This window comes from Lycium barbarum, chromosome 9 (genome assembly GCF_019175385.1).
Source record: "Lycium barbarum isolate Lr01 chromosome 9, ASM1917538v2, whole genome shotgun sequence".
In the NCBI taxonomy this organism is placed as follows: Eukaryota; Viridiplantae; Streptophyta; class Magnoliopsida; order Solanales; family Solanaceae; genus Lycium; species Lycium barbarum.
The window spans coordinates 4544350-4571022 of record NC_083345.1 but is presented as its reverse complement, the minus strand read 5'-3'; the positions used below and the strand labels follow the sequence as shown (position 1 = coordinate 4571022).

General features: G+C 36.7%; 1 protein-coding gene across 1 annotated transcript; it reads left to right on the top strand.

Annotated features, from left to right (window-relative positions):
* The first annotated feature begins 2491 nt into the window (after nt 1–2491).
* Nucleotides 2492–26363, top strand: LOC132608993 (protein NO VEIN). Its single transcript, XM_060322828.1, has 14 exons — nt 2492–2808; nt 3108–3323; nt 4135–4475; nt 8509–9166; nt 11373–11471; nt 11856–12033; nt 12681–14419; nt 15831–16043; nt 16853–19102; nt 20583–20692; nt 21496–21895; nt 22013–22330; nt 24163–24420; nt 24945–26363. Exons 1-14 carry the CDS (start codon nt 2530–2532, stop codon nt 25977–25979), a joined length of 8094 nt encoding a protein of 2697 aa, XP_060178811.1. The 5' UTR covers nt 2492–2529; the 3' UTR covers nt 25980–26363.
* Nucleotides 26364–26673: the final 310 nt, after the last annotated feature.

Below are 26673 nucleotides of genomic sequence, written 5' to 3'. Positions count from 1 at the left end.
TAAAGATGATCTTGTGCATTTTGATGATTCTGTTCAAAAAGTTAGAAATGCTGTTGCGTTTCTTTTTTGTAATGCTAATAGGGGAAGAATTAGAGATTTTAAGAATGCTTGTGTGGAAAATAACCTTAGACCTAGGAAAATTCAAGTAGAAATTGAGATTAGGTGGAACTACACTTACATTATGCTACAACAAACATATGAGTATAGGATTCCCATACAACAAGTTCACAACAAATATAATACTGATAGTGATGATTGGTTAAATTATTCGCATTGGGAAGATGTTAAAGAATGTGTTGACCTCTTAGAAATTTTTTATAATGCAAATCTTGCTTTTTCTAGACAATTCTATCCCACGGTAACCGGAATTTCAACCTACTTAGCGAAAATAGCTAGAGTTTTACAAGAGTATAAATATAAACCCGATTATCAAGTGGCTATTTTTGAAACGATAATCAAATTTAAGAAGTATTTTTTTCCCATCCCAACTTTATTTATATTGGGTTCCCTTTTAAATCCTTGTTTAAAAGTGTCTTATACTAAAAATTTGGTTAGTCAAATTTATACATTTTTAGAAATTGAAGAGGGAGTTCAACCATCTTTAGCTGAAGCCGATCTCGCTATTGATGATGAGTTTAGAAAAGTTTTTACTCATTATTCTAGTTTGGAAGAACGTGCTACACCCGTTGCTCCACGCCCTACTACTTCTCAGAGTAGCAAAAAGGGCTTGTCGGGTTTAAAAGTTTTACATTCACAACCAACTTCTTCTTCTACTGCAAACTTTGATGAATATAACTTTTATTTGATGCGACCAAATGTGGATATCAAGGAACTAGATGAGTTGGACGTCTTAACATGGTGGAAGAAGTACAAGGCAAGCTATCCGGTACTTTCAAGAATGACTCGAGATATCCTTACGGTTCAAGTATCAACCGTGGCTTCGGAGAGCGCATTTAGCCAAGGAAGACAGCAAATTGGAGACCATAGACATTCATTATCCGGCTTTAGCTTGCAAGTACTAGTGTGCATTCGAGATTGGATTAGATCGGAGCGATGCAACCAAAACTCAGAAGCGGAGCAAGGCGAAGAGGAAGAAATTGAAGATTTGATAGCTAGTGGACCGGATCAAATGGAAGACTTTGAAGATATTTCCATGAACGAATATGATGTGGGGGAAATTAACGAAATGATTCAAAATTGGTGATTTTATTATTCTACTATTTTTGTATAGCTCATGTATTATTTGCAAGTTAAAAAAAAATACAACTTGCAAATAAATGTTATCCAAGAATGAATAAAATATATGGCTCATTGAGCTTTCTTCTATTTACTTGTGTTCATATTTTTACTTTTATTAAGTTATGAATATACCTAAAATATACTAAGAATATACTTATAAGTATATTAAGTTATATAGTATACTTAAACATATATAAGTATATATAGAAAAAATAGTATATAAGTATATATAGTATATAAGTATATAAAGTATATATAGTATATATAGTATATATATTAAGTTATACATATATATATATATATATTAAGTTATACATATATATAAGTATATGTAAGTTATACATATATATATATATATATTAAGTTATACATATATATAAGTATATGTAAGTTATACATATATATGTATACGAAAAGCACGATTCTGTATTGCTGACTTGCTATTAGGCTGTTAGTCAGTAAACATTTAAACTTTAATTATAAAGTTGTATAACATATGAAAATATAGCTACAATATACAAATAAATACTATAATATATATATATAATACAATTTTTTTTTTTTTTTTTTTAAGCAATCCAAACCGGATCGGTTCCGGTTTGGACTTTAAAACCGGTAAACCGGAACCGGTTAAACTGGAACCGGAACCGGTTAGGCGGTTCCGGTTCCGGTTGGAACCGGTTAACAGGCTTATTTGAGGGTTATTCTTGAGCAAAAAAAAATAAGTTGGAGGATATTTTTAAATTAATAGGTAGATAAAGAGTATTTGTGAGCCATTTTTCCGTTATTTTTATGAAAGTAATTCTAAAATTGGTTGTTTTTCATCTATAATGTGGGTTCAATTTCCACATGGTCCTTTCCCCAACTTTAAATACACCGTTATATACTAAAATAAAAAATGAAAAAAAAAAAACTGAAACACGTCCTTTTGGGGGTTTTCCATTTACCCGCCCCCAACCATAAGTGGTCGTTTGGTTAATGGTCAAAATTATTTCGGAATTATAATTTTGGGATTATTTTATATTATTTAGGAGATAATATAAAATAGTTTCAGGATAAGTGAGATATGCTGGGTATCCCAGCTTATATTATGGGAAACATTTTATACTTTATTTAATATAAGGTATAAATTTATTCCAGACACCTTCTACCAAACATCATACAAAAAAAATTAGTTTTCGAATATTCCGACTAATATCACGCACCAAACGACCCCTAACAGTATATATATAAACAACAACCCAACCCCTTAAACCCTCTCTCTTAAACCCTTTCCAATACACTCTCACAATGTACGGACAGCCACCGCACAATGGCGGCGGTAGCGGTGGCGCGTGGCGCATACCACAGCAACACCAACAATATCAACAACAGGCACCATATCTACGGTTTAATCAAAACCCTAATTTTATTCCTTACCCCTTTTATCCCCAAAATCCCAATTTCCCCATTCAACAAAACCCTAATTTCGTAAATTATCCAATCCATCAAAACCCTAACCCTAACGTTCAATTTCAGCAGCCGCCTCCTCTTCCTCAACAGAGTTTCCCAATGGGTAATAATAACGAGGTTGGTAAACACGAAAAATTTGCAACAAAAATACTAATTCCTCTAATTTTTAATGGGATATTTTCAAAATTATACAGCCTTTATAAATATGTACGATATACAATATTGTACAGCATTATACATAATGTATCAACCATGTATAAAGTGTATAAAAGGTGTTTATACATAAATATGGGCTAATTAGGGTGTTTATACACAAAGTATGGGCTACGTGGTGTAAATATTTTCAAAAAATAAACATAGAGCGTAATTTTCAATTGCAGCAACAAACCCCTAATTCCTCTAATTTTCAATTGCAGCAACCTCCATCAAAGGGTAATAAGGAGGTTATTGAGAGAGTTGATAAGGCTGTAATTAAGGCACGTAGAGACCTTATAGAGGCAGGTAAAAATGTGTCGGCTTGGAAAGTGTCACAGGCTGCTTTGGTTATACTTAACGCTGAATCGTGGGATTCTTTGGGCTGTAAAGTGCAAGATGCCCCCTCCTTGCATAGCCTCATTGTTACCGAAGGGAAGGTACAATATTTTGTATATTTATAGATTGTTTAAGAAACTTGAATAATATTTGCACTATTAGTTGAGCTAGTGCGTTAGTAGTTGTTATGGATATGGTAAAAATGGAATCTTTTTGCTCAACTTCAATATTTTGTGTAGGTATAGATTTTTGTAAATTGAGTTTTTCATTATTGAAGAAACTTGAATAATTTTTGCACTGTGAGTTGACCTAGTGCGTTAGTAGTTGCTATGGAGAAGGTTAAAATGCAGTCTTTGGACCGGTTTAAAAGGCAGTCTTTCTGCTCAACTTGGTCATTTATTTGTGTGACACTTAATTTTTAGTAGTCCCTCTTTTATTTTCATAGTACTTGATTTTTATTTATTCTCTCCAATTCTTAAATGCAGTCTGCTCAACTTGGTTATTTACATGTGTGACACTTAAGTTTTAGTAGTCACTCTTTTATTTTTATATTACTTTATTTTGATTTATTCTCTTCAATTCTTTTTTTTTTTTTTGTTTTTGTTTTTGTTTTTGGAGGTTCTTTTACATTTTTTGGTGTGCCATTTTACCCATCGAGCGATGCTCTATTTCCAACCCCCTTATTTCAAATGGGGGTACATTATTTTCAAGCTGAAGGGAAGAGGGTACTAAATCCTTCATCTCAAAACAATGAGAAATTGGAGTTAAGCTTTGATGGCGATCAACCTTAAGTACCATTTTAGTATTCTGCTGGATAATTTTTTGTGAATATCTATAGGTGGAAGGTTTTTGTTTTGCGCAAAGATACTATATGGAATACTAAATTTTCATTTCCCCATCTCTGTTTCTTAGATTAATGCTTTCATCCACTGCTTTGTTGGTGTTCAAAGAATTACCACATTGTATGATTTGGAAGTAGCAATATGCAAGAATGAGGGGGTTGAGCAGTTTGAAGAGCTGGAATTGGGTCCGCTGCTGAAACACCCGCTCATTATCCATTATTTTTCTATCAATCCTGATGTTTCAGAAGTTTTCAGAATAACGAGCGAGGAGATAATGTCCTTCCTTTCTATGTTCATCATGGATGCTGATAAAAATAGTAAAGTAAAAATAGATGAATTTTTGGACTTCATCACCGAGAAGAAATCTGCTGGAACCAAAGAGAATCTTTGTGTGCGGATTCAGAGCTTGGGGTATGTGGCATATTTTACTCATACACGATTTTCTTTATGCTTAATTAAATATTGCAGAATAGCTTCATGATGGAAACCTATTATTGATTTTTAGATAACCTAATGTGAAAATTAGTTTTTAGCATACACGTCTACCTATGCAAAAAATTCACCATGAACGAAATTTAGAGCTACCATTGCTGTGTTGTGTGTGCTACTTGCATGGTGGGAATACGTCATTACTTAAATTAGGGTCCAGGAATGTGGGTTTTGTGGAGGGAGAGGAATAGGATAGCGTCTGAAGGGGTTGAGAATGATTCTGTACAGGTGAGGAGTAGCCTCTTGTCTCTAGTTTCTTTTTGGCGCATCCATGAGGTCCTTGTTTGTATAGACAACTGGGTGACGTTTTTAGAAAACTATATTTTGGTGTAGGTTTCTCTACTTTTTGGTATACTTCAGTACTTTTATATAGAGATCTCCCCAACATTAATAAAAATGCTTACCTACTTGGTAAGGTTGATCTTACCTAGCATACCATCTTGTCTTGGCTAATGTAACTTATAGTTATGATCATATTTTATAACCAATTCTTGTACATGGTTAACCATAAGTGTAGTACAAATATGTGTCTACATAAAATTCATAATTCTTGATACGTTCTCAGCCGAGACTTCTCATGGAGTACATAAAGCAAGCTCTACAAAAATATTTAAATACTCTTAAAAACATTAGCAGAATTTGCAACTATTGGCCGCGATGAGAAAGATTTGGGGTTACCCTGGAATGTAGCTCTGGTTTTAAAATTCAATTGGTAGGAGCTGTGACATTGGAAAGAAAGATGGCAAGGGTTGATCAACGCAATAAGTGATAATTGTATCCATAATCTTAGGGGTCATTCAGTTGGTAGTTTGGTATAATTAATCCCAACATAAAATTCTATATAAAATAGTACATAGTCTGGTTGTATAAGAAAGAATAATGTCAACATTTTTTGAGAACACATGTTGCATTACTTATCCAATGGTTGGCTTAGCTAATTAAAAGTAGTTGGAACACCTTCCTCGGCTCATAGAAGGACTTCACTGAGAATACTCCATTGTTTCCTAGGCCCTAACGCCAAACATACGGATTGATTTGCCTATGAAGTAATGCTAATAGTCTTCAAAACTCACTCACTTCCCAAGCTTGAAAATCCTTTCTAAATCTTAAAGTCCCAAAAAGTCTCTCCACCCCTTGATTTTCTAGATTGTCAAATCTCTTTGGCAAGATATACTGTACAAGCTCTGGAATTCATCTTTCAATAATTTTTTCCGCACCAATTATGTCCCCAAAAATATACTCTCCCCCCGTCTCCGACCTTGGATGATATATTTTTCACAAAATAGTCCCATCCCTTTATGATATTCCTCCACAAACCACAATCAAAAGGCAAAATAATATCTCTAGTTTTCCACCATACTTATCAACTATCACCCCATCCACAAAGCTTGTACCTTCACCCCGAACCTCCACACCCATTTGCCCAATAAAGCTTTATTAAAGACTTTTAAATATTTAATTCCAAGGTCTCCCCATTTTTTAGGAGATGTGAAAGTCTCCCATCGCATTAAGTGAAATTTCCTTGCCCCATCTGGCGCATCCCAAAGGATAGGGTAGCAAAACCTTGTATATATACATATATTTTTATGGCGCAACTAATACATTTTATACATAAGGAACCACATAGGTAATTACACCATATTATCTTAAAGTATAACTTCATCAAATTCCTCCACAAACCACAATCAAAAGGCAAAATAATATCTCTAGTTTTCCATCATACTTATCAACTATCACCCCCTCCACAAAGCTTGTACCTTCACCCCGAACCTCCACACCCATTTGCCCAATAAAGCTTTATAATATTTAATTCCAAGGTCTCCCCATTTTTTAGGAGATGTGGCAGTCTCCCATCGCATCAAGTGAATTTTCCTTGCCCCATCCGGCGCATCCCAAAGGATAGGGTAGCAAAACCTTGTATATATACATATATTTTTATGGCGCAACTAATACATTTTATACATAAGGAACCACATAGGTAATTACACTATATTATCTTAAAGTATAACTTCATCAAATTCCTCCACAAACCACAATCAAAAGGCAAAATAATATCTCTAGTTTTCCACCATACTTATCAACTATCACCCCCTCCACAAAGCTTGTACCTTCACCCCGAACCTCCACACCCATTTGCCCAATAAAGCTTTATAATATTTAATTCCAAGGTCTCCCCATTTTTTAGGAGATGTGGCAGTCTCCCATCGCATCAAGTGAAATTTCCTTGCCCCATCCGGCACATCCCAAAGGATAGGGTAGCAAAACCTTGTATATATACATATATTTTTATGGCGCAACTAATACATTTTATACATAAGGAACCACATAGGTAATTACACCATATTATCTTAAAGTATAACTTCATCAAAAGCATTAAGAAGCTTCTTTATAATCGAAAATAACATAAGCATATTTACTAAAGACTTGTCCTTCTATGCAAATCCTAATTTAGAAAGCGCTGAAACCTCGTTAAAACATGATGCAAACTACCTCTTTGATTCCTTTTAATATAGGAAGAAAGTATCAGAACTAGGGTGCACCTATGGGTGGGATGGAGAACTATGAGGTCTCAAGTTCATATTCTAATAGAAACAAAAAAACCACTAGGTGATTTCTTTCCATCTTTTTGATGGACATAATTACCTGGTATTTTTTTTTTTTGATCAAGTAAATGTATTTTCATTCATAAACATGGCCAAACTAGCCGTATACATTGGGTATATCAAAAGGTAAAAAAATCTACAAAATGTGGTTCTCTACAAAACTCCGCCCAATCATCTATATAACAAGGAACTTCCTGGGGCGGTAGCATGTACTTGGTGAAATTAGTCGAGGTGTGTGCAACTTGCCCTCGAAACCACCGTTACAAAAAAGGAAGTATCACAATCAGGGTGAACTAGTTCGTAGAAACATGATTTAGCTTCACTCATATCTAAGGGCGCGAGATCAGCAAAATTCTGGCTTTCAATTATATGTCCAGGAGTTGCAGATTTTGACGCTTTCTTTTCTTGTTGTATCCTCTGTTTGTGTTATGGTTATTTTTCTTTTTTCACTTACCTCTCTTTGTATGTTCTCTAAGGTTTCGGTTTCTGCAATCTGCTTGAAGTACTATTACGATCAATAACACATCTTATTGCTGCGAAACAGATTATGATGTCTAGCATAAATAAATAAATAAAAGAATAATTAGTATCTGAAAGAGCGAGAGGTTTTCATTTTCTGAAACACATGTAGTTAAACTTCATAAGTGCCCAAAAGACCGCAATCAAATATCTTAAATCCTTTCTGGGATAACATGAACCACCATGACAGTTTGGCATGCAGTTATATGTTACTTCTCTTTTATGTTAGATAAAGGTTTTGTCCTCTGTATTTGTAATTTTGCATTCACCTTTGTATGCCATGCCAATGTCCTGAGTGTCTGTGTGGAGTTTTAAGTTTGGTATATTGTGTTTCCTTCTTTTTTCATAATGATTCCAAACCATGACAAACTTTTACTTCCAGTTAGTTGCTGAACTTTCTGAAATTTAGATTTGATTTCCTATTCTGTTAGTGGATTAATTGAGAAGTACATGACTAGACTGTCAAGCAGCTTCCTCACTCAAGACCTTTATTTCCGTCTTTTGAAGAACCAGATACCTTTGCCACCTATTATTCACTTCATTAAGTCCTTCGGTGTTGAATGCTTGAGGATTGATAAAATCTAGTCAATCTTGATAGGTTGTAGTTAATCTTGATAGGTGAAGAGTGACTTTATGCCATTTCTTGTTTGCGACAAAACCTTTTTATATAGTCTTCTAGCTCATGTTGACACGTGTTTCTCATGCTTTTCTACAGCTGCTGCTGGCTGATTTTGGGAAACTTAATAGATGCTATGGCTTTGACATTTTTGTTCTGTTTTCAGCTGAATCTGATAATTCATCTTTCGTCATGGGCTCTTTCCTTTGCATTTCAGGATGTACATTACATTTATCCAGGAAGCAAGGCAGTTCGAAACTAGCACCGTTAAAAAATATATCCGTAGGGTGAAAAAACAATCCAGCAAAAATATCGGGAAACGCCCTCTCTTATCTGCAGAGAAGAAGCAGTTAGATGAGCATTTCAATGCTATGTGTGAACGTGTCAAATTATTTTCCTCAGCTGAGAAGGAATTTTGTGGTAAACACACAAAGTTTTTATCAAGTTCAGAATATGAGAGCAGTGATGATGATCAGGGTGAAAGTGCTGCACAGAGCCCAGCTGGAAACATCAAAAGTTCCGACAGACCAACCACTTGTCCGTACCCATCAGCATCTGAAGAAATGATGCGGCTGGGTTTGAAAGCTGAAGATGGTGTTGGCCTACCTACTACTAATGGCAGTGACAGATACAGTAAGGATATTCGGCAATCAAAGAGTAAAAGAAAACATGATGATGTTCAGAGTTCCATGGCTTTACCCAAAAAAGCACCCAAAAGAGATATGGTTACTCGCAGGAATAAAAAGGGATCAAAGCTTTCTCAAGCGTGGAATGAAGAATCCGATGGTTCAAATGTTTCTTCACATGGTGATGATTCGATTAAAAGTTTCGTTAACACTTGGAAGGAGGCATGTCGGACAGACAGTGTAGATGAGGTATTATTTATGCAGTTGTTTCTGATCAAGCAGAGAATACTTATCATACATCTCTTTGAAATTGTCTCCAAATAACTAGTCTACTTTATTAACAATAAAAAAAATAACTGGTCTACTTTTCTGTTAAAATTTCTCCAATTCCGTGAAAAGAAAAAATATTCCAAATTCAAAACTCATACCATATGTAGTTATGTACTACCAAAGAGGTGTTACGGTGTCCAATTTTTTACCTGAAAGAAAGTTAAGTCCTTCAAAAAGGTAACTTTCTCTACGCATTTGGACCTACTTGCATTTAAGCACTAACAACTTCAACTCTTCTCCGAGAAAGATGAAAAGTTCTACTGATCCGGCACTTTCTTAGTGCTGTGGGCTATTTCCAGAGCAAAAGCAAAATTAGTTCCTGTTGTAAACTCATGGGAATCCTTGACCTCGATCACTCTTTCTGCATCAATTGTAATTTCTTCTTTACACCAAAAGTAATCAGAAGTGTATAGTTAAACTTGATTTTCTGAATGGAGTTGGCTTTATCATCAAGTGCAAATTGTGTTCCACCATTTTTCCTGCTCTTTGGTTGTTCGTTTCTTGTGCCCGCACCTGAGCAAATCAGATACAGCTATTGACATTGCCCAACGAAGTCCCACCATGTTTAAAAACAGCTGCCATAGCATACAAAAATAGATGATTGTTGCTTTCGTTTCTTCACACAAATAACATCTGATACACAGTTAAAACCTCTCTTCTATAAGTTTTCTTGTGTCAGTCAGACCTCTTTAGTTTCTAGCCATGTGAAAACAACTACTTTGTGTGGTGCTGTTGTCTTCCAGGTCTTTCTCCAAGGCCATTCATTGAATATAAAGGTGTCTCTTTTGGATGCTTTAATCAGAGAATTGTGATTTCTTTCTTTATCCGACTTTCTTGTTTGGTTTCTCTTTGTTTTTTGATATGGTAACCTACACGTACCCTCCTCGCCCCTACCTCAGGAGTCAATAGTGGTCTTTCCACCTTTCCAACTTGCTCCCCTCTTGACTTGAACCGCCTAGCTTGATGTTGGACATGGAGGGTGCTTTCACTTGAGCAATTCTCTCCCTCTTGTGATTGATTTAGAATATTGTATATGTCAGTTAGCTATTTTGTATGTTATTGCATTACCTTAACTATTAAGGAGTTGGTGCATATCGTAGTTAGCTTTGTACATTCAGGAATTTTTAGATCCTTCCACATTGATGAGAGGTTGCACAAGTATAATGCCATTTGTTATAATAGCTATAGACGCCCCATTAAATTTGTTTTCCAATTTTTGCTAACATCCCGTACCTTATTGTTGGAAGGCCATGAAGGGGTCACGATTTAGGACTACCTGGATGCTAGGTTGGCTAGGGCTGAAGACTCGGATACCTAACACTAGTTATTGAGACAATCCATGACATGTAAAAATGGAATATCTGAAATTAAAAGAAATGATGTAATTTTTATATATTTATAGTTGGAGACAATAGGGATAGTATTTTGTTTGAAGAACTGTCACAAACTATTTTTTTTCAATTTTTTTAAAGAACTGTTGCGAACAATCCTACTATCTGAAGTGTTTAGTATGAACTGTTTGATTTCATTTCTAATTTTTTTGACTTTACAATACAACTATGTTATACAATTAATTTAATTGCATTCAAATTTAGTTTCTAATGCAAGCTAATAATTCAGGATTTAGTGGTATTCAAATTCAATTGTCAATTCATAACATTGATTTTGCATTTTTTCCTATATCAATCAGTTAATTTTGAAATTAATTTTTTCTAAAGGAGTAACCGAATGAGACCAGACAGTATTAAAGAACTTGCCTGGAGAAGGCTTAATTTAAACTATTGATTCTTTCTCTTAATTAATCAACCATGTTGGGCTCGGGATCACATCTGATGCTTAGCATCGATGAACAGGTGGCTGTTGGGATGAGCCAAAAGTGGATGTTGCATTCATAGTTTTATAGGATTTGGAGTGATAATAAAATATTTTTGGGTTGTTATTTTCGCATTAGGTTTATTCCTTTGCCTGCCTCTCTTGCAATATTCTCAATTGAGTCAGCTAGTACGTTTTTTCTTTTTAGGTTCTTTTAAAGTTCCTATGTTTGGTATTTGGCCAAGCTTCAGGTGTTGACAGTCAACCATTGTAAATACATGTTGATCTTCAATCAAATTTCATTCTATTTCAGGTGTTTCAGAGGATGCTTCAGTTCTATGAGGCAAGGAAGAAAAATAAAGTGACAAGATTGTTTTCATCATATCCATTTTGTGGGTTGCTTCAAGTTGCTGTAAGTTTACTGATATTTGAGAAAGTATTAATTAGCCAAATAAAACCTTAGGTAAATCTGCTTTATGCTCATGGAGGATGTGGATTTCTTCCGTGTTAAGTAAACCTATTTCAAATACAGGATCTCTTTAATACTCTTTTATGATAGGCATTCGTTTAGTCACCTTTCTTTTAGCTACTTGAAATCGTCAGTATGGAACTTTTATATATCAGCTAGAAGTAAAGTAAAAATATGTTCATGCGTTTTTCATATGCATAATGCAAGTATTTGATTGATCTTCTTCAAGATTTCATGTTATCATTGTCAAAAGAAGATTTCATGTCCAGCAAACTTCATTTCTTTTCAATACTCCGGCGTACTTTTTTGAGTGTGATGACTTTGCAGGTTACATCTATTAAACGTGGAATGTGGGACAGTTTGTATGATAAGCTCCAAACATTTAATCACTGTGGAGTGACCAACAAAGGCACTGAAAATTGTGCTGACTCCATATGCATCGAGGTTGAATCACCTGAAAGGGATGCTACCAATCATTTTGACAAGCTCTTGGTGTGCGAAAGTGGTGAGTTGTACACCACAGAGATTTTTGTTTTGCCCTCAAGGTGTTACGATTTATTTATTTTTCATTTATGTGTAACGCACATATGCTATTAGCCAATACTTGAAAATAGAGAATGGAATAGAAGTCTGAGGTGCTTGAAATCTATAAATGGCTAGCCTGCTTCAGTTGACTGCAGATTAACAGATTTATGTAGGATAATTCATTATTCTCCTAGATTGAGAGAATGTTGGCATCACCTTATGTGGTCCTAGGTAATCCTCACGTCATGCGCTAGCTTTTGAAACTGATAAAAAGAGATCCATTTTCTTTAAATGGTATCTGAGCAAACAAGAGGTCTTGGGGTCAAATCTCACAATCACCTGGAAAAAAAAAAATCTCGTGTTCGGCCATGAAAAAGTATTTAGTCCACGCATGAGTGGTCATATTGACACAAGTAAAATTAAATAACTAGTCATTAACAGTTTAATCTTTTAGATGAGAACAAGGACTGCTTTTACTACAATCTCTACTAAAAGAAGTCTTTCAACTTTTCATACTGCTACTAACATGGTTACAGTGTCTAAGCTGTGTGTTTTCACGATTATGCTTTTGGGTTTCCCTTTTACTCTTTTCCACTGAAACGCCTACCCTTTGTTTTGTTTACATAGGTGTCACCATCGACGACATACTCGGTAAAATTAATACATATTTTGAGGGTGATGATAATCCCTTGCCCACTGCAAGTTCATACAATGAGAAGTTCTTCTTCCTCTTGAATAAGTTTCGCAAGCTTGAATCTTGGTTGACAGCGCAGTTTGCCGTGGATAAATTTGAGTCACTTGGTTATGGGGATATCTGGCCCTTCCTGGAGAAAAATATGCACCTGTTTAGTCATACTTTACCAAGGTGGTTAACAGATGACATGCACGAGAAGCCTCCTGTGGAACCTTCAATGCTTGATTATCAGTTTGAATTGTTGTTATCACAGGCTTCGCAATGCTTATGGGAGAATGAAAAAGTAGACAAGCTAAGGATTTCGGAATTACTAATGAGACAATTCCCTTTAGTCTGTTTAAAAGTAGCTGGAAGTGACTTAATGATAGATATAGAGGGTTTTATGAAGGCAAAGAAAGGCAGTATGACTTTAAAATCCGTCGTGTTCTCTGAAACATTGCTCAAGGAATCTGCAATGGGTAAACATAATGAAAATATATTAAAGAAAACAGGTTTGGAGTATGATGTAGGACATGGAGATTGGATAGTGATGTCCAAAGATGCCATGAAGGTATTGGCCAACGCTCCAATGTTGATAGATCTGAAATTGTGGTCACATTGGGATATGGTTTTTGCTCCTTCTCTTGGTTCTCTTGTGGATTGGCTGTTGAAAGATGTCAAAACCGAAGAGTTGTTATGTTTGGTAACCACGTGCGGGAAGGTTGTTCGTGTTGATCATTCAGCCACTATTGATTCTTTTGTAAATGTACTTCTGCAAGGAAATCCTTTTGATACAGCTGTCAAACTGGTATCTTTGTTGGTTTTATATGGTGGTGAAAAAAATGTTCCTAATTCACTCTTAAAGTGCCATGCACGTAAGGCGTTTGAAGTTTTAATTAAAAATTGTGAAGAAATGAAATCACATGACATTCAGGACTCCCTCAAGCATGCCACATCTATGTGCAGACAGCGCATACATGATGAAACTACATCAACTATGAACAAGAAATTACTGAGGAAGGATAGGGTTGATAAAATTGTGCATTTTGTGTCGAGGTTTATTCTCGACTGTCTGGGCTATCTGCCTGTTGAGTTTTGCCATTTTGCTGCAGACATCTTGCTTACAGGGGTGCAACCATTTGTCAAAGATGCTCCTTTAGCTATCTTAGGTGAATGTGAATGGATAGAGCAACGTCTTATGCTTCATCGAGTTGGAATGTCTCTGGGCATAGTTGAATGGGTTGAAGATAAACACAAATTGAGTGCCTGTTCGGCCACTAACTTGTTAATGTCTTCTGGATCATCATGCTTGAGAGTCACAGAGCTGGATTTTAGCAAAGACTCAGCCTTTATGGAAGAAGTATCGAGCAAATATCCCTTGTCTAGAAATGAGAGCCTCTCCCAAGATTCAATGCGCCAAAATGAAAATCGAGATACCAGTTGCTCTGCAGGTGTTATATCTTATGTTCCTCTTGATAATTTGGCTGATAGTGCCAAACAGCACTCATGTGAGCTTGAGAGTTCCGCTGCCAGAGTTATTGAATCTATTCAGCAAGAAGAATTCGGTCTGCAGCCTGATTGTCCACTAGTTGAAAATGCAATATTAAATAAGCAACATGCTCGCCTGGGGAGAGCACTACATTGTCTTTCGCAGGAGTTATATTCTCAGGATTCACATTTTATTCTAGAGCTGGTTGGTATACTTTTATTCTAAGGATTCACTTTTTATCCTTAATAGTCTTATATGTTTAGTGTTTACCTTATTGTGCCCAATTCATTTATATCTGGCTCATTCTATCGTTGGGTTACATTCAATGTGAGCTGAGGGTCTTCCGGAAACAACCTGTCCGCCTCCCAGCCTCCTACCCTCCCCAGACCCCACTTGTGGGATAACACTGGGTACATTGTTGTTGGTTACCATTCTACGTGGCAAAAGATGGAGATTTAATATGGATTTGTAAACAACGGTTTATATTGAGTTGGCTCATGGCAGGAAGTAGATTGGAGTTTGGAAAAATATATGAGAAATTGGATGTTAACTAACTGTAATAGGTTTCATCAGAAAAAAAAACTAACATGCAATGGATGGACAGCTATAAAATAACTAAAATGAAAATTATTTTTAAAAAATTAGTAGTACGTAGAAAGTGGGAGCATGGACAGAAGATTGGCATGTTAGAAAGATGGGAAATGTTTTGAGTGTATAGGAATATATTCTGATATGACACCTACCATGACGTTATCACAGGAGAGAAGATGTAATGTACTCCCTCTGTCCTATTTTATGTGGCACACTTTCCTTTTTAGTTTGTCCCAAAAGAATAGCTCCGAAACAATCTAACTTTAAACTTTCCATTTTTCCCTTAATGAGATGATTTATAGCCACACAAATGTCTGATTTATTTTAGACAATTTCAAAAGTCTTTTTTAGACAATTTCAAAAGTCTTTCTTTCTATCTTAAACTCTGTACCTAGTCGAACAATTCCCCACATAAATTGGGACAGAGGGAGGAGTACCTATTACACAACTCTACATTGTCCATATAGCTGACCAGTACTTAAAAGATCCCACCCAACACCCAAAGTGGTATGGATAGTTATTAGGAAATCAAAGGACATTCTATGCCTCTAGCATGTATTAGAGCAGACAACAGGGTTTTTAGCAGATGGAGGAACTGTGTACAATGCAACCTTTTTAGCCCAAGCTTCTATCGGCTCAATATTTCTTACCAATATCAACCAAGGACATTAAGGGTACAGTCTATGCCTTCACCTTGTGACGCTCTTAGTGCAGTAGAATCTGGGGCAAGGTTCTTATCAGATTGAAGGAATGATTTTATAATATGCATATTTTAGTGCTGCTCGTTAATAATTGCATTTGATTTCCCTGAAGAGCTCTAATTCTCCGGAAATGAGTAGACTGCTTTAGCTTGCAATAAGTATGAACTTGTGGTTATGTGCTTTTGTTATCACTGGAATTTCTTCTGACAGGAACTGTAAAACTTTGTTTCTGCTGAAGAATTTATAAGATAGAGTGCTTTGTGCCTTTTGGCTGTCAAAAGGATATAACTGATTGCTCTCTTTACTATGGCACATTTGTTCAGGTTCAGAATGCTGATGATAATATCTACGGCGAGGACGTCGAACCCACTTTGACTTTCATTCTTCAGGATAAAGGCATTGTAGTTCTAAACAATGAACGTGGCTTTTCTGCTGATAACATCAGAGCACTCTGTGATGTTGGCAATTCTACTAAGAAAGGACGTAATGCTGGATATATTGGGAAGAAAGGCATTGGTTTCAAATCTGTATTTCGGGTAATACACACAAACATGTCTGCTAAATTTTATTTAGTACCTTGTATAAATTGTATGAACTTTTAAATGAATTTGGAAGAAAGTGAGTGGCCTAGGTTATGTGACCATAAGAGATGCCGCGAGGACTTTGTAACACTAAAACTGAGCCTACTCTTATTACTGTTAATTTGAGCAAGGGTGGCTAACACTTCCTAGGTATCCAAGTACACAAATCCAGCATGTTTATTGTCTAGCTCTGAAGAACACGACATAGAACATGGATGGTTGGCATTGAAATGGTTTCTTCTTTAAAATTCCTGAAGGGCAGTAGCTCGCGCTACACAAATCCTCTACCAGGATTGTGTTGGTATCTTGAGTCTTTGTAGATGTTATAGGATCCTTATGAGACCAAGGAATAAGAGATCTTTCTATAGTCCACATTGTAATTAAGTTTTGACTGCATTAATTCTGGTGCAGTTAATTTGATATATGCTACAGTTGTTGCTTTCTCAAAAAAAAAAATAAGTAGGCGTATAGTTTTGTGATGCTGTTCAAAGCTGTCACAATTAGAAGATTTATTAACTTGCTGGTGCTTTTGGATGTACTTTCTGTTATTATTATTGCTTTCCAAATAGCAGACATACGGTGTAGTATTTAATCAACTCTTGATGGATTTCAATCCTTGCTGTGTTTTTCACTTTCCAAGCCTCTTTATCAGTTCTCTGTGAAGTGTCTGAACTCAAGCCCACTGGTGGACATTGTGCTGCGTTTCCCTTAACTTCCAGAATCTTTCTTTAGCTTAACTTTTTCTTTCGGTTTTGTTTTTACAGGTCACTGATGCTCCAGAAATTCATTCCAATGGCTTCCATATTAAGTTTGATATAACTAATGGCCAGATAGGTTTTGTTTTGCCAACTGTTGTTCCTCCTTGTGACCTTGACTTCTATACCAGATTGGCCTCTTCAGGATCTGATTTCAATTATTGGAATACATGCATAGTGCTTCCCTTCAGATCAAACCTCTTGGAAAGGTCCGGTGAAGAGAACATTATGTCAATGTTTGCTGATCTTCATCCATCTTTATTGCTTTTTCTTCATCGACTTCACTGTATCAAATTTCGAAATATGCTTAGTGATTCCATTGTTGTTATGAGGAAAGAAGTTGTGGGAAATGGTATCATTAAGGTTTCTTTTGGAGAGGAGAAATTGACTTGTTTTGTGGTATCCCAGAAATTACGTTCTGACGCTATTCGTCCTGATACACCAACAACAGAAATTTCCATAGCGTTTACGTTGCGGGAAACACTTGATGGAAGCTACAATCCACACCTGGACCAACAACCTGTTTTTGCATTCCTTCCTTTGAGAAAGTACGGCCTGAAGTTTATACTTCAGGGTGATTTTGTACTCCCTTCGTCCCGGGAAGAAGTTGATGGGGATAGTCCTTGGAACCAGTGGCTGTTGTCAGAGTTCCCTAGCTTGTTTGTTAGTGCGGCGAGGTCATTTTGTGATCTGCCGTGTTTCAAGGATAACCCAGCAAAAGCTGTTACAGCTTATATGAGCTTTGTTCCCCTTGTAGGGGAGGTTCATGGTTTCTTTTCTAGTCTTCCTCGGATGATTCTTTCTCGATTACGCACATCAAACTGCTTGATAATAGAAGGTAAGGAAAATGAGTGGGTTCCTCCGTGCAAAGTCTTGAGAAATTGGACCCAGGAGGTGCGTGACCTTTTACCTGATAGCTTGCTTCGCAAGCATCTTGGTGTTGGTTTCTTGCATAAAGATATAGTTCTACCAGATTTATTAGCCAGGGCTCTTGGAATTGAGGAATATGGACTCAAAGTTCTACTTCAGGTTATAACTTCTTTATGCTTTTCGGACAATGGTCTGAAGTCAATGGGTTTGGAATGGTTATGTTTGTGGTTAAGCGCCGTTTATACAATGTTGTCAAATGGGAATAACTCAGCAGATTTTGGGATTGAATCGCATCTAATGAAGGACCTCAAGAATATTCCGTTTATTCCCCTTTCAGATGGTAAATATGGTTCACTGAATGAAGGTACAATTTGGTTGCATATTAACTCAATGGGCACTGCAACTAATGATGAGTACGGCCCAGAAACTTTCTCAATATTGTATTCTACTCTTAGAACTGTGAGCCCTACACTTCTTTCTGCGGCTGCCGCTCTTGGCACATCATGCTCAGAATCATCAATAGTAGATAATGTTACTAAGATGCTATACAGAGTTGGTGTGCAACATTTATCTGCACATCAAATAGTAAAGATGCATATTCTACCATTTCTCTGCAGAGATCAAAATGGACAAGGACCTAGAGAAACAATGACAGAGTATCTGGCCTTCTTGATGTTCCACTTACAGTCGAGCTGCCCTGACTGTCAATCTGAGAGGGACCAAATTATCAGAGAAGTGCGTGACAATGCTTTTATATTAACAAATCATGGTTGCAAATGTCCTGCTGAGTTTCCTATCCATTTCAGCAAAGAATTCGAAAATCCCATTGATATGAGTAAATTAATCCGTGCATTAGATTTTGAGTGGCATGAGATTGAGGATATCTACTTAAAGCATCCAATCAACCAATCATTATCTGGAGGTGTGTTAAAGTGGAGAAAGTTTTTCCAGGAAATTGGAATCACTGATTTTGTACGAGTTCTTGAGGTTGAGAAAAGTATTTCTGATGTATGCTCTGTTCCCGTGAATGCAACATGGGATAAAGATGTGATTTCCAGAGGATCAATTGCAAAAGATTGGGTGTCTGAAGAGTTTGTCGATTTGCTGTCACGTTTGTCTTCAACATGTGACAAGGAAAAAAGCAAGTTCCTCTTGGAGGTACTTGATAGTTTGTGGGATGATTATTTCGCTGATAAGGCTACTGGCTTCTATTTCAGTTCCACTGGAGAACAGAAATTATTCGACTCTTCATTCACCAGAACCCTCCGTGATGTTCAATGGCTGGCATCAAGTATGGATAATGAGCTTCACTGTCCAAGGGAGTTATTCCATGATTGTGACGCTGTGCGCTCAATTTTCGGTGACAATGCTCTTTATGCCATTCCAAAGGTTTGTCTGATCTTAACGAAGTTTGATGTAGAGATATTAATCAAAACACCTTGGTGGTTTGTTGGTGTAACTCCTTCCCGGCCTTCCCTTCCCCTAACAGGGCCAAAAGAGAATTTTAAAAAAGTTTTGACTTCGTGCATGTTATTTCAGATGTTTACAATTAGTCTAAAACATGGGTTTTGGGTGTTATTTGAAGTAATTGCTTAACCTGGTAGTTTCATGTCTATAAACATCTCCATGAAGAGCTTTGACCTATTAATTTGGCATGTCAATGATTGTTTGTACAAGAATCTACCTTTTTTCACACCTCATTCTGGTACAGTAGACTAACTCTTCTTATTTGTGCAGTATTTTTACTGCAGTAAGGAATTGACTAAGTGGTCTGCTCAAATATATATCTGGTTTACTTATTTATATATTTTTAGTTAGTTTGGCTGAAGAGTTTTCACTATGTCAGACTTCTTTTACGATTTTAATTTTCCCAAGAATTGTATATATTAGAAGCCGAGATGAGAATGTTGAGATGGATGTGTGGCCACACCAGGAGTGACAGGATTAGGAATGAGGATATTCGGGATAAGGTGGGGGTGGCCTCGGTGGAAGACAAGATGCGAGAAGCGAGATTGAGATGGTTTGGGCATGTGAAGAGGAGAGACACAGATGCCCCAGTGCGGAGGTGTGAGAGGTTGGCCATGGATGGTTTCAGACGAGGTAGGGGTAGGCCGAAGAAGTATTGGGGAGAGGTAATTAGACACGACATGGCGCAATTACAGCTTACCGAGGACATGACCTTAGATAGGAGGGTTTGGAGGACCCAAATTAGGGTAGAAGGCTAGTAGATAGTCTCGTTATCTGGTCTTATTAGTAGTCGCAGTATCACAATATAATTTCTTGTGCTCCGATTTATGCTATTATCGGCTATTTCCTGTGCTTTGACTATCCTGTGGTATCTGTGTCGCTTGCATTATTTTATTTTATATTATTTCATTTCCATATCGCTTTGAATCTCTTAGCCTTATCTGACTTTTTTTATGCTTTTATGCTTTTCTTGAGCCGAGGGTCTTTCGGAAACAGCCGTCCTACCTTGGTAGGAGTAAGGTCTGCGTACACTCTACCCTCCCCAGACCCCACGATGTGGGATTTCACTGGGTTGTTGTTGTTGTATATATTAGAAGCCAGCGCGGGTTGATTTGACTTTCAGAACAATTTATGCTCTGTGTTGTTCTTGAATAAGTCAGCATGTGCTGGTTGAAAAGACCCTTTCTTCTTTGTTGGTTCATTATTCTTCTTTCAATTAGCATTTTTATTATTTTTATTATTTTCCATGAATTTGTGGTGGTAGCTTCATTATATTATTTTAGCTTCTTCCTGGTATAGGGAAGCAGCGGAACTTATTTTTTGTTAGCTCATGTTAGCTTGAATTTTTTTGGAGTTTCTTTATGGCTGTTCTTAAAGAGCTAACGTTTCTGTTGTGAAACAGGTGAGAAGCGAAAAGTTGTTGACAGCTCTTGGTTTGAAAACACAAGTTACAGTTGATGACACTACAACAATTCTTAGAGTTTGGAGAGCTAAAGTGCCTTTGAGTGCTAGGTACTTGATATTCCTTCTGCAAAAACGTGTGAAAACTGATAAATGCTTAAATTTTTTCATTTGTCTGAAGAAAAGTATAGTTTAGGGTTTCAACAATTCTTTCCCTGTTGATAATACTAGGAATTAGTTAACGCTAAAGTAGATCATGTTGCATCGAGTGGTCTTATATATTTTACATACTGAAGTTTGAGTTGGTCTGTAACTGGTTTGCCAATGTTTTTATTGTATAATATATTTTGTTTACAACTCAACAACAACATGCCCAGTGTAATCCCATAAGTGGGGTCTGGGGAGGGTAGAGTATACGCAGACCTTACCTCTACCTTGGGAGGTAGAGAGGCTGTTTCCGATAGACCCTCGGCTCAGAATATAGCACTAACAGAGTAAGTCAAATAGGAAAAGGGTTTTTTTTTTTTTTAAGAACTCATTAATGAAAATTGTTTACTTGATTTAAAAAATGTCTTTGTTCAGGACATCAACGACTAGTTAAAAGTCGTTACGATGGTTGCTTTGCTAGAGTCATGTTTATGCCTTCCCATCATTTACTGGTTATAATAATCTTTTGTTTCCTGAGTTCCTTAAAAATGGACTTTGGATTCTTTTAGATATAAGCTATAATAAAATCCCATACGTTAATTGTCAGGTACTGTCTAGCCTAAGCATGTCCCCCTGTAACATCTTTAGTGTCTTGAATGTTGTATAAAAGGCAGAAACTTTTATAGGTGTCGGACTTCCTTCACTGTGAGCTCCTCCATCACATCATTATTCTGAAGTTTAACGCTGATCCCTTTCTACTTTTTCAGTTTGTCACAAATGTCAAAGTTCTACACTTTTATCTGGAGTAGGATGAATAATTCAGAGAGAAAACTTGTGGATGAGTTACATAGTGGGACTTTTGTGTTTGTCCCTTGTAAGCTGGTTGCGTCACATGAAGATGTTGTACCTGGTGTTTTTTTGTCATCTAGAGAAGTCTTTTGGCGTGATTCAACTGGTTCGGTCGACCAAGTGAAGATGGTCTGCCCGGAGTTTGACCCACATTCAGTTCAGCACCCTTTCACCAAGATGTTATGTAGTGTGTATCCAACCCTTCATGACTTTTTTGTGCAAAAATGTGGAGTGGATGAATTCCCTCATTTTCATGGATACCTTCAAATATTGCAGCAGTTGTCAGCTGCTGCTTTACCTTCACAAGCAGCTAAGAATGTAAGCTATCTTTATGCAAAAATACTTCCATTGTAATAGTTGATGAATGAGTTTGATGCTAACGTTGTTCTGATGAATATTTTAGCTTAATAATGAATTGAATACTTGTTCTTTTAGGTATTCCATATATTTCTCAAGTGGGCTGATGAGCTAAATTCAGGATCTTTGAAATCTGAAGATATTAGTTTCTTGAAGGAAGGTCTTTTGACAAAGGATTATCTGGTGCTTCCAACTGCAGAAGATAAATGGGTATCTCTGCACCCATCATTTGGGCTCATCTGTTGGTGTGATGATGATAAGTTGAGGAACGAATTCAAGTATTTTGACAATATTAAATTTCTCTACTTGGGGCCACTCAATGATGAGGAAAAGGAGATTCTCCGAGCAAAAGTTTCAATGTTCTTGCAGAAATTAAATATTCCTTCCCTATCAGAGGTAAGCCAAGTTACACCGCCCTACCTTTTCTTTTGAGTGCAGATGCATATAGGAGAAAGACTTGATGTTTCTGGAAGAGGTGATCTGATATGTCCACTAGGCTCTCCTATACCTCCAAGTCAGGCTGCTCTAGTGTTCATTGTGTGTGGTTTAGACTTCTTATGTACTCTCTCCCAACTAACTTGTCATGATTGCTACTCCCTCTGTTTCAATGTGATTGTGATGGTCTATCTATTTTGGGACATCCCAATTTATTGGACATCATTCCACCAATGGAGTGTGCATTAGTTGTATATTCGAGGAGGTTTTTGCTGAAAATTGTTGTGATTTCAGAAGCTACTCAGCACATGGTTGATAAATTAAAACAATCGTGTTTCAGAACTAAGAGATCAATCATACTTCTTTTCTTTCCAGAGGAGATGATTTTATAGAAGTTGGTGTGGTTTCAAAACTAATCTGCCACACTATGGAAAAATTAAAGCAAAACTATTTAGGGACTTACAGAGTATTAATACTCTTTCCTTTTCTTTTCCAGCTTTAAATATCAGAGTTTTCTCTAGTCAAACTAACATTCATCAAAATAATCAACACAGTTGTCTTCTCCTCAAATGGAATCTGATTTATCCTTTCTCCCACATTGAGTATGCTACTATGCTCTTTTGAATATTGATGTCCACTTCCTTTGGCCAATATTGACTAAACTATACTATTTTGGATTATTCTACATGATGTCCCAGTGTTATGAAAGGCGCTCGCCTTACGCCAAAAGGCATGAGGCGTGGCAAGGCGAGCCTGCCTCGCCATAGCCAGCTAAGGCGTGGCAGTTTCAGAAAGGCGAGGCATGGCGAGGCGAATGCGTATGGCGAGCAAGGCGTCGCCTTTTGATTTTTTTTTTAAAAAGAGCTGACTTTTTAAAAACATATTGAGAATAAAGAGTAAAATATTATTTCTAGGGTTTTATTTCATCATTTTTCCAGAGCAGCTGCGTCTCCTCCTTCTTCTTCTTTGGTTTCTTCTTCTTATTCCAACTTCCACCGGCAGCAGCAGAGCCACCTTCAGTTTCAGCCACTTTCAGGTAAGCTGCTTCTTCTTTCTTTCCTTCCTGGCTGACTTTTTCCGGCAGCAGACTAGCCTTTTCCAGGCAGATCTGACTTTCCGGCAGCCGGCCGGTGACCCAATTCCGGCAGCAGATTAGCCTTGTGGTTGAAGAATTTTTAGATCTTGAAGAAGAATAGATGTTGCTTCGTTATAATTTGGTTAATGCTAACACTTAGGGACCTTATGACTTATTAACTATCTAGTTGGAGACTTTTAGACTTTAGTATCAACTATCAACTATCTACTTTTAGTTTTTCAATTGAAATATATGCTAGTATTTTGTTGAGTATTTGAGTTTTTGGGTATTTATATATGCATATTTAATATTTTAATTTTTTGTGTTAATTCTCACCTCGCTCCTAAAAGGCGCTCGCCACGCCACGCCTCGCCATGAGGCGTGAGGCGAGCCCTTGTCGCCACGCCTTGCCTTTCGCCATCCTAAACACTGTGATGTCCACTTTCAAACAATTCTATACTTTCTTAATACCTTGCCAAGGCCCACTTATTCATCAAACAAAGTTAAATTATTTTGAATGTTAACGTTCTCTCCATTTTTTATTTTTTTTATCAATGCTTTTCTTTCTATCGATATATTCATTGATCACCTGTTCAAAAAAAACTTCACTTCACCTTAATACCCGTGCCTAGTCAAATTAAGACACTTATATATTGGGACAGACTTAGAGTAACGTGACTCAGATCAATTTAAGACATTTAGTATTTGATCTTTGCAGGTTGTAACTCGTGAAGCAATATATGATGGTCCAACAGACTCTAGCTTGATAGCTTCAATGATTAACTGGGTTCTTCCATATGCTCAACGCTATATATATAACATTCATCCAGACAAGTATTTGCAGCTCAGCCAGTCTGAATTTCAAAACCTGAGATGTCTGCAAGTTGTTGTTGTGGAAAAGTTGTTCTACAGGAATGTTATAAAAAGTTCCCACATAGAATCGAAGAAACGGTTCGACTGCAGTTGTCTGCTAGAGGTAATTCTAATCATGACAACAACATCTATGGGTTCTTATATCTGTATAATATTACATACTTGAGAGTTGAGATGTGTCTAGAAAAGCTGTATGTTACTTCAATCTTCATTGAACTCTTTATGAAAAAGGATTACTGATCTAATGCTCAGGTTGAAAAATGTTGAATATAAGACCACTTCCTATGTAGACCAAGACCGTAGCACTTTCTTCTGTATAGTTATATACAATTCTCGACTTACGTCTCCTTTGTGTTTTTTGCTTGTTCTTCCTTTTCAATTCCAGATCTTTTATCTGAATATTTCATAAACTTACAAAAATGCCTGGTAGTGTTTTTTATTTTTTTTTTATTTTTTGCCTTTTTCCAGTCTGGTCATGGAGATTTAACAATATTAAGAATGTGTATATAACACTTTTCGGATATGTCTACTTGTAACTCTTCCCAAATTTTTATTTGTGAAAATTTTATTCCTAGTTAAAGTGTAAAACAAATGTATAGATAATTTGTTTTTTTCACTCTGTGACAGGGAAACATCTTGTATGCCACTGAAGAATCAGATTCTCACTCAATATTCATGGAGATTTCTCGTTTGTTCTCTTCTAGAACTCCCGATTTGCACTTGGCAAACTTTCTTCATATGATCACCACTATGGCAGAATCAGGTTCCAATGAGGAGCAAACTGAGTTTTTCATTTTGAATAGCCAGAAAATGCCCAAGCTTCCTGAAGGTGAATCTGTTTGGTCACTCGCAAATGTTCCATTGTCAACAGATAGTGAGACAGGGCTGATGAGTTCTTCCAGAACAATTGACGAGAAAAACCCTTTGAAAATTAAGAAGAGACTAGGAATCAGCTCAAACTGGCCACCTACTGACTGGAAAACTGCTCCAGGTTTTCAGCAATTGAGTGAGTGTGTCGCGAAAAAAAGGACAGCCAGTGGCATCAAATCCAAAAAGGTGCCTTTGGAAGAAAGTGTAGTTATAACAAGTGCACTGGCTCCAACTGAGATGACTTCTATGGAGAATGTGCACAACGATCCAGCATCAGCTGCAGTTGTACTAGGTTCGCAAGATGTTGATCATGTACCTGGTACTATGGAGTCATTCGATTCTCCTCATCCCATGACTGAACCACATGACCTGAATAATAGCTCATCTGATGTGACAGAAAGAGATCAGCTGTATGTAGGCACAACTGGCACAAGTGATGCTCAACGGGAAACTGGCAGACTTGGAGAATTTTTTGCTTTCAAGTATTTCTTGGAGAAATTTGGGGAGCCTTTCGTGAAATGGGTCAATGAAACCAATGAAACGGGGCTTCCCTATGACCTTCTTGTGGGAGATGATGAATACATAGAAATAAAGGCAACTAGATCTTCGACAAAGGATTGGTTCCATATTACCTCAAGGGAATGGCAGTTTGCAGTTGAGAAAGGTGAATCTTTTAGCATTGCCCATGTTTTTTTATCGGCCGATAATACAGCAGTAGTGACAGTATACAAAAACCCATACAGACTCTATCAGCTTGGTAAACTTCAGTTAGCTCTCCTAATCAAGTCATGATACTTCTTAAGATGTACATAAGGATGATATACTAGATTCTCCATTACTTCACACAATCATAGAATACATTATGGTACCTACTGAGCAGCACGATGTTTTCCAAGTGCTGCATTTGAGAATTTACACTACTTTTTTCTCCTTACCTTGCATTTGTTGGAGAAGCTTGAGCTGGATTACATTTTTGCCTCCAGGCACCTTTGATTTCAGCTAGCTGCTTCTCTTACTGTTATCTCATTTTAGAAGTGACATCAATTTTGTGTACAAACATGTTTATTTATTTTCTTGAGTATATCATTTATTCAAGTAATCTGTATATGGCGAACGCATATTTAGTTTATAGTGCACTGAGCCAATAAATTGCGCATCATTGTTTTCTCTAAGCTATACTATTTGTCCTGTCAGTTGATCAACCATTTGAATTCCCTCGCCATTTTTGCTTAATTTACCTTTTGTATTGAAAGTCTAATCTCATGAGAAGCTCAAAAGAAAATAGTAATGGATTTTCTCTTCTTTTTTTTGGGTTAAGGAGAAAAGATCACTTGGGCATTATTATGGCCATACGCTACCCTAATAATTAGCTAATTCCTCTTAAGCTCTGGTCTGTATGCTCTTCTATATAATTACTTGTGTTACTAAGAACGGTTTAACTTAATTGTGTTGGTCAGTACTGACAATTCTTGTATTTCAAGAGGAA